The sequence below is a fragment of the Hylobates moloch genome, unplaced genomic scaffold (assembly GCF_009828535.3).
Source record: "Hylobates moloch isolate HMO894 unplaced genomic scaffold, HMol_V3 SCAFFOLD_12, whole genome shotgun sequence".
In the NCBI taxonomy this organism is placed as follows: domain Eukaryota; kingdom Metazoa; phylum Chordata; class Mammalia; order Primates; family Hylobatidae; genus Hylobates; species Hylobates moloch.
In genome coordinates, this window is record NW_026652287.1 from 34,237,435 (window position 1) to 34,248,622 (window position 11,188).

Sequence of the window (11,188 nt, forward strand, 5' to 3'; positions counted from 1 at the left end):
CTGTGAAAGCTTTAACCAGGCATCCTGCATTTTATCTGACAAGGCCAGCCCCCTCCAGTAACTGTCCCTTCCCCTGTACCCACCACCTCCACCATCAGTGGCCCAGATAAGGGTAGCTCACTGTGGACTTTTCACTTCTGCTTTTTCAATGACCCAGGGCCCAGAGGGAGAGCCCCTACCCCACTACCCCACCCCTAGCCAGGCCCCCAGGATAGACACAAGCCTGCCCTCTCCTCCTACACAGGGAGCTCTGGAAGGACCAGCTCAACAAGCCCAAGACGAGGCTGGGCCCCCAGGAGACCCAGAGGACAACTGGGCAAGGTGGGCTGGAGAGTGTGGGGGAAGGCAAAGGAGTTCTGTGACCTCAGCATCTGAAGCTCATTTCACGCATCAGGCCCCAGGGCTCAGCTTCCGCCTTCGGCTTCCCCTTCTGCCAAGAACCCTGAGCCACTCACAGTACGACCAGAGAATAGGCCTGTCTCAGGCAGGTCCTGTGCCTCCTATGCCGAGATGCTACTGCCACTGCTGCTGTCCTCGCTGCTGGGCGGTGAGTGGGCCGAGGGCCAGAAAGGACCTGGGGCGGAGCTAGGGCTGGGGTTGCAGGTTGAGCCTCTGTCTCCCCACAGGGTCCCAGGCTATGGATGGGAGATTCTGGATACAAGTGCAGGATTCGGTGATGGTGCCAGAGGGCCTGTGCATCTCTGTGCCCTGCTCTTTCTCCTACTCCCAAAAGGACTGGACAGAGTCTACCCCAGCTTATGGCTACTGGTTCAAAGCAGTGACTGAGACAAGCAAGGGTGCTCCAGTGGCGACCAACCACCAGAATCGAGAGGTGGAAATGAGCACCCGGGGCCGATTCCAGCTCACTGGGGATCCCGCCAAGGGGAACTGCTCCTTGGTGATCAGAGACGCGCAGATGCAGGATGAGTCATGGTACTTCTTTCGGGTGGAGAGAGGAAGCTATGTGAGATACAATTTCATGAACAATGGGTTCCTTCTCAAAGTAACAGGTATGGAATGGGGTGGGAACCCCTGCCTGTCACACTGGGGAGGGACCCTGGGGACAGGCTATGGGCTGAGCAGAGAGGGCTCTCAGGGACCCCTGCAGCACTGGAACCCCCCACCCCGGTCTCTGTCCCAGCCCTGACTCAGAAGCCTGATGTCTACATCCCCGAGACCCTGGAGCCCGGGCAGCCGGTGACAGTCATCTGCGTGTTTAACTGGGCCTTTGAGGAATGTCCACCCCCTTCTTTCTCCTGGACGGGGGCTGCCCTCTCCTCCCAAGGAACCAAACCCACGACCTCCCACTTCTCGGTGCTCAGCTTCACGCCCAGCCCCCAGGACCACGACACTGACCTCACCTGCCACGTGGACTTCTTCAGAAAGGGTGTGAGCGCACAGAGGACCGTCCGACTCCGCGTGGCCTGTGAGTGTGACCTGGGAGGCTGGGGCGGGCAGACAGACCCGGTGGGTGGGAAGGTGGAGGAGCCCAGAGGGGCAGTGAGCGGCTCCCAGCTCAGGAGCGTCCAGGGAGAGGAAGCTGTGTGGTCTCAGGATGCCGCCGCAGCCTTGGGAGGGGGATGGGAATGGCCTCTGGTCCACACACGTGAGCCCTGGCGCTGGTTGTCACTTGTCTTCCCGGGATAGTCCCACTTTCTTTTCCCTGAGGGAGTTTTTTCCAGGTGTGAGGAATAAATTGCCCCTCCCTGAAGCCAGCTCACAATCTTGTTGCAGACGCCCCCAGAGACCTTGTTATCCGCATTTTCCATGACAACATGCCAGGTACTGAGGGCCGTCGGGCTGGAGCTGGGCCAGTTGTCTTTAGATGAAAAGGCTTCCGGGGATGAGGGGATGTGCTCCTCCCTGTACCCCTTCTCTCTTCCTCCCTCTCTTTTTTTTTTCCTCCCACTCCAGCCCTGGAGCCCCAGCCCCAGGGAAATGTCATATATCTGGAAGTTCAGAAAGGCCAGTTCCTGCGGCTCCTCTGTGCTGCTGACAGCCAGCCCCCTGCCACGCTGAGCTGGGTCCTGCAGGACAGAGTCCTCTCCTCGTCCCACCCCTGGGGCCCCAGATCTAGAGCCGGTCCCCCGTCTCCATTTCAGATCCTCCAGAGAACCTGAGAGTGATGGTTTCCCAAGCAAACAGGACAGGTAGGAAAGGGGACAGAGGAGCCAGGGCCTCTCGGTGCCGAATTGGGGGCCCAGGCGTCTGGAGGGTCCCCACGCAGGAGGGTCCCTGAGCCCTGAGCTGCACATCGATTCTGCCTCTTCCTTCCCTAGTCCTGGAAAACCTCGGGAACGGCACATCCCTCCTGGTCCTGGAGGGCCAAAGCCTGCGCCTGGTCTGTGTCACCCACAGCAGCCCCCCAGCCAGGCTGAGCTGGACCCGGGGAGGACAGACCGTGGGCCCCTCCCAGCCCTCGGACCCTGGGGTCCTGGAACTGCCTCGGGTTGAAGTGGAGCACGAAGGAGAGTTCACCTGCCACGCTTGGCACCCGCTGGGCTCCCAGCACGTCTCTCTCAGCCTCTCCGTGCACTGTAAGTGGGGAAAGGGGACATCTGGGTCCCAGGAAGGGGCCCCTGCTGAGTCCTGTCCTCCCTCCCCTCAGACCTCCCACAGCTGCTGGGCCCCTCCTGCTCCTGGGAGGCTGAGGGTCTGCATTGCCGCTGCTCCTCCCAAGCCAGCCCGGCCCCCTCTCTGCACTAGTGGCTTGGGGAGGAGCTGCTGGAGGGGAACAGCAGCCAGGACTCCTTCGAGGTCACCCCCAGCTCAGCCGGGCCCTGGGCCAACGGCTCCCTGAGCCTCCATGGAGGGCTCAGCTCCGGCCCCAGGCTCAGCTGTGAGGCCTGGAACGTCCATGGGGCCCAGACTGGATCCATCCTGCAGCTGCCAGGTTAGGGGGCCGCCTGGATGCCAAAGTTCTTGGAGGAGAAGCTGAGTAGGGCAAAGAGTAGGGTCCTGTGGTTGGAGCAGGAGCTCGGAGGGACACAGGAGACCCGTGGCATCTGTATGTAGACAGGAAAACACAATGGGAAGTCCTAACACCTGGGCCGGGGTGTGGCAGGGTTTCCTAAAAGTAAACAGAGGGGTTGCAGATGCAATGTCCGCCACGGGAACTGGAAGCCTTAATGCCGGGTGATAAGCGGGCTTCGTGAGCCCTGCATGGATGGGAAATGCTCACCTGGCCCTCTCCGTGTGCAGATAACAAGGGACTCATCTCAACGGCATTCTCCAACGGAGCATTTCTGGGAATCGGCATCACGACTCCTCTTTTTCTCTGCCTGGGCCTGATCATGTAGGTTAAGAGGAGGCGTGGCGGGGTCTGGGGCTTGGACCCAGGAAGAGGGGAGGTGTTGCGGGCCGAAAGAGCAAGGGTGGTGATCAACGCAGTATACCACTGGAGGCTATATGAGTAAACAGCAAACTGTTCTCATAAATGCAGAATGTTGTCAAACTGACAAACTGCGTCTGCTTCCCAGAAGGAATGCTGAGGGCAGTCGCGCCCCAAGAGAAGTGTTTCTTGTAATTAGGCACATCTGAAGCTTGTCAGTAATAATCTGAACCAGTGATCAATTAAACAGCTGACCAATTGTTACCTCCTGCTCCCTGCTCTTTCTACCCAATAAATACGAAGGGCTGTAGAGGCTCAGACAGCTGCCCTTGCTCGCCAGAAGCAGGGAGCCCTCTTCTTCTTCCCCTGACCCCTTCTTTTAAAATAATTTCTTTTGTCTTAAGTTTTCATGTCTACGTTTGTCCTCCTTCTTTCAGTCTCATAATGACGGTCTCAAGTAGTAACAGTAGTAACTGTCGTAGTGACGGTCTCAAGTAGTAAACGTGGCAGTCTGTCACAGTGAGGTGCAGCAGGGCGCAAACAGGTGGGTTCATTTCCTCAGCATGAAGATTCTACCGAAGAGACAGACTCAGGCAGAGAACCCGAGGCCCAGGTTCTCCCGGCACAGCACGATCCTGGATTACGTCAATGTGGTCCCAAAGGCCAACCCCCTGGTGAGTGTCTGGGCCATGCTTCCGCTTCTTCTCTAAAGCTGACACCCCACTTTCTGACTTCTGCATCCCTTGTCTTAGGGACATCAAGGTGGGAAAAGCCCCAACCATAGTACTGAATTCAAATCCTGGCTGGCACTTACTAGCTATGAGACCTCAGCCACGTCACTCACCCCCTCTGAGCCTTCATTTCTTCCTCTGTCTCCTTTGAGAGTTGGTTTGAGGATTGAATACATGCACTTTCTCAATATGTAGCCATTATTCCATTATTACTGCCACCACTGACATGACGAATTACACTTAACTGCTTAACAATTATGCGTATCATCGGGAGGCTGTACATCCTAGGGATTCAGCACAGGGGGTCTGAAATCAGCCTGCATGGGTTCAAATCCTGCTGTCATCACTGTGTCATGAAACAAGTGTCTTAACTTCTCTGTGCCTCAATTTCTTTAGCTGTAACATGGAGATAATACTAGTGGCCACCTCCTAGGATGATGCTGGGTGTTAAATATATTGTACTTGCATAATAAAATATTCAGAATATCACCTGGCCCCTGGGTAATACTCTGGAAATTCTGGAAATTATTAAGAGATAACATCTTATGCTGATGACTGCAAAATTTTGTCTCCTGGCTCCTTCCCTGAACTGCAGACTGTCTATGCAACATCTCCATGTGGGTGTCTAATCAGCACTTCAAACTTAGCCTGCCCAAAACCAACTTAAGATAATTCCCCAGCCTGAGCAACACAGTGAGACCTCTTCTCTACAAAAAAAATTAAAAATTAGCCGGGTGTGGTGGTGCATGCCTATTGTTCCAGCTACTTAGGAGGCTGAGGTGGGAGGATCTCTTGAGCCTGGGAGTTGGAGGCTACAGTGAGCCATGATTACGCCATGCACTCCAGCCTGGGTGACAAGAGTGAGACCCTGTCTCAAAAAAAAAGGCTGGGCATGCTGGCTCACGCCTGTAATCCCAGCACTTTGGGAGGCCGAGGTGGGTGGATCACCTGAGGTCAGGAGTTTGAGACCAGCGTGTTCAACATGGTGAAACCCCATCTCTACTAAAAATACAAAAAAATTAGTTGGGCATGGTGGTGGGCACCTGTAATCGAAGCTACTCAGGAGGCTGAGGCAGGAGAATCGCTTGAACCCAGGAGGTGGAGGTTGCAGTGAGATCATGCCGCTGCACTCCAGCCTGGGCAACAAGAGTGAAACTTCATCTAAAAAAAAAAAAAAAAGACTAATTCCACCATTTATGCTCCATCTCTATCCCCATCTTAGCAAATAACACCACATTTGCCCAGCCAAGTCTAAAGCTTTAGAACCGTGTTTCACTCCTCTCTTCTCTATCACCCCACAACCAAACCATCAGCAAATTCCCTTCAAAATACAACCAAGCCCGTTCTCCCTACTCTTTCCTCACTCTCACTAGCCATGCACCAACACCTCTCACCTGGGCACCACACGCCCCTTTCGCATGCCTTCTCTGTTTCCGTTCTGACCCCCTCCAGTCTATCTCTCCGTGCATGCATGCTATCTTTTTTTTATTTATTTTTTTCATTTTATTTTATTTTTTGAGATGGGATTTCACTGTTGTTGTCCAGGCTGGAGTGCAGTGGCAAGATCTCGGCTCACTGCAACCTCTGCCTCCTGGTTCAAGCGATTCACCTGCCTCAGCCTCCCGAGTAGCTGGGATTACAGGCATGCACCACCATGCCCCCCTAATTTTTGTATTTTTGGTAGAGACAGGGTTTCACCATGTTGGTCAGGCTGGTCTTGAACTCCTGACTTCAGGTGATCCACCTGCCTCGGCCTCCCAAAGTGCTGGGATTACAGGTGTGAGCCACCGTGCCTGGCTATCAATTATTTTTTTGAGACAGATTTTCTCTCTCTTGTCTGGGCTGGAGTGCAGTGGCGCAATCTCAGCTCACTACAACCTCCACCTCTCAGGTCCAAGTGATTTTCCTGCCTCAGCCTCCTGAGTAGCTGGGACCACAGGCATGTGTCACCATGCCCAGCTAATTTTTGTATTTGTGGTAGAGACAGGGTTTTGCTATGTTAGCCAGGCTGGTCTTGACCTTCCCTGGATGCCCTATTAAACAGTCATCCCACCCTCCCTTTCACTGACTTCTAAAGGTGCTCAAATTTCTTGATGGCATTTGTCACTTACCAGTCATTGTACTTTTGCTAATTATTGTCTGTTCCTCCTTCCAAGATGGAATGCAAGCTCAGCAAGGCAAGGGCAGGGACATAGTTTCACTCTGTGCTGTAAATCAGTGCCCAATGTGTGGTAAGTGCTCAAATATTTGCTGAGTGAATGAATGAAGGATGGTGGTTCTTCCCTCAGGCTCAGAATCGGAATGAGAAAGCCACACCAAGCAGTCCTTCTCGGACCCCTCTTCCACCAGGTGCTCCCTCCCCAGAATCAAAGAAGAACCAGAAAAAGCAGTACCAGTTGTCCCGTTTCCCAGAACCCAAATCATCTACTCAAGCCCCAGAATCCCAGGAGAGCCAAGAGGAGCTCCATTATGCCACGCTCAACTTCCCAGGCGTCAGACCCAGGCCTGAGGCCCAGATGCCCAAGGGCACCCAGGCAGATTATGCAGAAGTCAAGTTCCAGTGAGAGTCTCTTAGGCTTTAGGACTGGGACTTCAGCTAGGGAGGAAGGTAGAGTAAGAGGTTGAAGATAACAGAGTGCAAAGTTTCCTTCTCTCTCTCTCTGTCTCTAGCTCTCTCTCTCTCTCTTTTTAAAAAAAACATCTGGCCAGGCACAGTGGCTCACACCTGTAATCCCAGCACTTTGGGAGGCCGAGGCAGGCAGATTGCCTGACGTCGGGAGTTCGAGACCAGCCTGGCCAACTTGGTGAAACCCCATCTCTACTAAAAATACAAAAATTAGCTGGGCATGGTGGCAGGCACCTGTAAGCCTAGCTACTTGGGAAGCTGAGGCAGGAGAATCACTTGAACCCGGGAGACGGAGGTTGCAGTGAGCCAAGATCACACCATTGCACGCCAGCCTGGGCAACAAAGCGAGACTCCATCTCAAAAAAAAAAAAAAAAAATCCTCCGAATGGGTTGGGTGCCTGTAATCCCAGCACTTTGGGAGGCTGAGGTGGGTGGATTGCTTGAGCCCAGGAGTTCAAGACCAGCCTCGGCAACATGGTGAAACCCCGTCTCTACAAAAAATGCAAAACATAGCTGGGCTTGGTGGTGTGTGCCTGTAGTCCCAGCTGTCAGACATTTGAACCAGAGCAACTCCATCTGGAATAGGAGCTGAATAAAATGAGGCTGAGACCTACTGGGCTGCATTCTCAGACAATGAAGGCATTCTAAGTCACAGGATGAGACAGGAGGTCGGCACAAGATACAGGTCATAGAGACCTTGCTGATAAAACAGATTGCAGTAAAGAAGCCAATCAAATCCCACCAAAACCAAGTTGGCCACGAGAGTGACCGCTGGTCGTCCTCACTGCTGCACTCCGGACAGCACCATGACAGTTTACAAATGCCATGGCAACGTCAGGAAGTTACCCGATAAGTCCTAAAAGGGGCAGGAATGAATAATCCACCCCTTTTTTAGCAAATAATCAAGAAATAACCATAAAAGTGGGCAACCAGCAGTTCTAGGAGCTGCTCTTGTCTCTGGAGTAGCCATTCTTTTGTTCCTTTACTTTCTTAATAAACTTGCTTTCACTTTACTGCCTCGCCCTGAATTATTTCTTGTGTGAGATCCAAGAACCCTCTCTTGGGCGGTCTGGGTCAGGACCCCTTTCTTGTAACACAGCTACTTGGGAGGCAGACGCAGGAGGATCACTTGAACCCAGGAAGCAGAGGCTGTGGTGAGCCAAGATCACGCCACTGCACTCCAGCCTGAGCAACAGAGTGAGACCCTGTCTCAAAAAAATAAAAATCCTCCATGGATAGGCCATCTCATCCCAGACCTGGGCATTCGGAACAGCCTGACAAATCTGTCCTGAGTGGCCTTCTCTAAATATGGTGTTCTGAGAAGGCAGGCAAAGATTTGCCTTTGACACACTCCAGCTCCAGTCTGGAAGACTGCGCAGTCTCACGGGTTCTCAGAGATGGGAGGGCCTTTAAAGATGACTAGATACAGCCGGGCGCAGTGGCTCACACCTGTAATCCCAGCACTTTGGGAGGCTGAGGCTGATGGATCGCTTGAGGCCAGGAGTTTGAGACCAGCCTGGCCAACATGGTAAAACCCCGTCTCTACTAGAAATACAAAAATTAGCCAGGCATGGTGGTGCGCAACTGTAGTCCCAACTACTCGGGAGGCTGAGGCAGAAGACTTGCTTGAACCCAGGAAGCCGAGGTTGCAGTGAGCCGAGATTGCGCCACTACACTCCAGCCTGGGCAACAGAGCGAGACTCTGTTTAAAAAAAAAAAAAAAGATGACTTAGGCTCCTAAGTCACCTCCAGCCTGCTGCCTATTTTCATACCACCTGCAAGCTAGAAATGTTTTTACATTTAAATGCTTGGGGGAAAAGTCCGAAGAAGAAGACTCTTCTGTGGCCCCTGGGAAGGAGATGAAATTCAAATTTCAGTGTGGTGCCCAACCATGCTCATTCCTTTACACATTGCAGTTATTTTCATGCAGAGTTGAGTCACTAGCCTGCAAAGCCTAAAATATTTACCATCTGATCCTTTACAGAAGTCGGTTAGATCTTAATCTACATAAACTCATTTGTTTTCACAGAAGAGGAAGCGAGTGCAGAGGTCCATAAAGAGTTCAACAGTAGCCGTGGCAAAAATGACTAAGTCTGTGACTAGAGGAAGGTTTTCAGGGTGAGGATTGGAAGGGCAGGAGACTGCATGTGAATGGGGTGCTAATGCGCTCTCAGACCCACAAATCTAAAGAAGTGCAAACACATGAGGGGATGGAGGCGGGAATGCTTTGGAAACGGAACGACAACAAACTTACAACATGCTAAGGATCACGTGGTGGCTCACGCCTGTAATCCCAGCACTTTGGGAGGCTGAGGTGGGCAGATCACCTGAGGTCAGGAGTTCAAGACCAGCCTGGCCAACATGGTGAAACTCTGTCTCACCTAAAAAAATACAAAAATTAGCCAGGTGTGGTGGCGGGCACCTGTAATCCCAGCTCCTCGGGAGGCTGAGGCAGGAGAATTGCTTGGACCTGGGAGGTGGAGGTTGCAGTAGCTGAGATCACGCCACTGCATTCCAGCCTGGGCAATAGAGTGAGACTCCGTCTCAAAAAAAAAGAAAAAAAAATGTAAAAAAAGAAGAAAAGAAATAGAGCAAAGGCGAGCACTTTGCTGGCCATCTCCTCTGCTGACCTCATCTCCTCTGCTGACCTCTGCTCCTCCTTAGCCACCCAAGGGGCCTTTCTTTGGTAGTTATTGCATAGTTGGTCACATGGCAAGGTGGCCCTCTCTGGTGTGTTTTGTTTCCTGGCTGTGCTAAACACTCCAGATACTGAAAAATAAAAAAATTAAAAACTGAGCTGGACATGGTGGCTCACGCCTGTAATCCAGCACTTTGTGAGGCCGAGGCAGGTGGATCACTTGAGCTCAGGAGTCCGAGACCAGTCTGAGCAACAGAGCGAGAGCCTGTCTCTACTAAAAATACAAAAATTAGCCAGGTATGACGGCAGGTGCCTGTATTCCTCAGCTATTCAGGATCCTGAGGCATGCGAATCGCTTGAACCTGGGAGGCAGAGGCTGCAGTGAGCTGAGATCGTGTCACTGCACTCTAGCCTGGGCAACAGAGCGAGACTATGTCTCAAAAACAAAACAAACAAACAAAAAATCTGAATTAGCTGCAAGGACCAAAGTTGGCCACCAGACATCCATATACCCAGGATGATAGCACTACAGACTCATGGTATGGAATGGGATCACCCAATGCAGCCACCTCATTTTACAGAAGGACTTCAGAGAGGGACGAGGTCTTGCATGTCACACAGCTTAACTGCAGAGCTGGGATTCAAACTCAGGCCCAGGACGGATGAGCACTGCTGGTTACACAGTCTCCTTTAACTAAGCTTAGAGTGGGACGGATGCTGCAAGGGCTTGAGAAAAAGGGAACTCCCTACAAGCTGCACAAAGATTGAGACTCTGCTTCCTTCCTTCTACCACCAAATTCTGCCATGAGAGCAACCCTTGAAGATCTGTTTGACCTGGGAAATTACAAGATTGCATTGCTAAGGCACCAGGTTTGACCAGGTGTCAGTAACTTTGAAATGTGTATGTTAAGGTCCTGACTTCTTCAATAGTGACTTGGGATTTGGAGGGAGGGCATTGTTATCCAGTACTCTTGGGGAAAGGCAATGTTGTGCAAATGAAAACAAACAAACAAACAAAAAAAACACCAGGCTTGGAGTCAGAAAACCCAAGGGGAACTTTCCGTATTGCCAAATTTTTTTTTTTTTTTTTTGAGACGGAGTCTCGCTCTGTCGCCCAGGCTGGAGTGCAGTGGTGCAATCTTGGCTCACTGCAAGCTTCGCCTCCTGGGTTCACGTCATTCTCCTGCCTCAGCCTCCTGAGTAGCTGGGATTACAGGTGCCCGCCACTGCGCCCAGCTAATTTTTTGTATTTTTAGTAGAGACAGGGTTTCACCGTGTTAGCCAGGATGGTCTTGATCTCCTGACCTTGTTATCAGCCTGCCTCAGCCTCCCAAAGTGCTGGGATTACAGGCATGAGCCACCGCGCCCGGCCCCCAAATATTCTTTTTAACCAGTCAACTGGGACATTAACTCCAGGAAGTATGAATATAAAATAGTTCTATTTTTTCTGATCACTGATTCAATCAATTTTTTTGTTTGTTTGTTTTTCGTTTTTGAGACAAGAGTCTTGCTCTGTTGCCCAGGCTGGAGTGCAATGCTGCAAGCTCGGCTCCCTGCAAACTCTGCCTCCTGGGTTCAAGCGATTCTTATGCCTCAGCCTTCCGAGTAGCTGGGACTACAGGTGTGCGCACCACCACACCCAGCTAATTTTTATATTTTTACTACTAGAGACGGGGTTTCGCTATGTTCACCAGGCTGGTCTCCAACTCCTGACTGCAACTGCTTTGCTCGCCTCAGCCTCCCAAAGTGCTGGGATTACAGATGTGAGTCACCGTGCCCAGCCTCCTCTGTTTCTTGATATCAGAGTTGGGTCCCCTGCTTCTCCCATACCTTCTCCAATTCCACCATTGGCAGACACCATG

The 11,188-nt window shown here is 52.0% G+C and overlaps 1 protein-coding gene across 1 annotated transcript; it reads left to right on the top strand.

Annotated features, from left to right (window-relative positions):
• The first annotated feature begins 249 nt into the window (after positions 1 to 249).
• Positions 250 to 7,650, top strand: SIGLEC10 (sialic acid binding Ig like lectin 10). The gene is given in 11 exon segments (XM_032169110.2): positions 250 to 547; positions 627 to 1,010; positions 1,142 to 1,426; positions 1,735 to 1,782; positions 1,915 to 2,082; positions 2,085 to 2,150; positions 2,280 to 2,537; positions 2,609 to 2,893; positions 3,202 to 3,295; positions 3,894 to 4,005; positions 6,351 to 7,650. Coding segments are annotated over 11 exon segments (2,013 nt in total). The 5' UTR covers positions 250 to 510; the 3' UTR covers positions 6,627 to 7,650.
• The last annotated feature ends 3,538 nt before the right edge of the window (positions 7,651 to 11,188 follow it).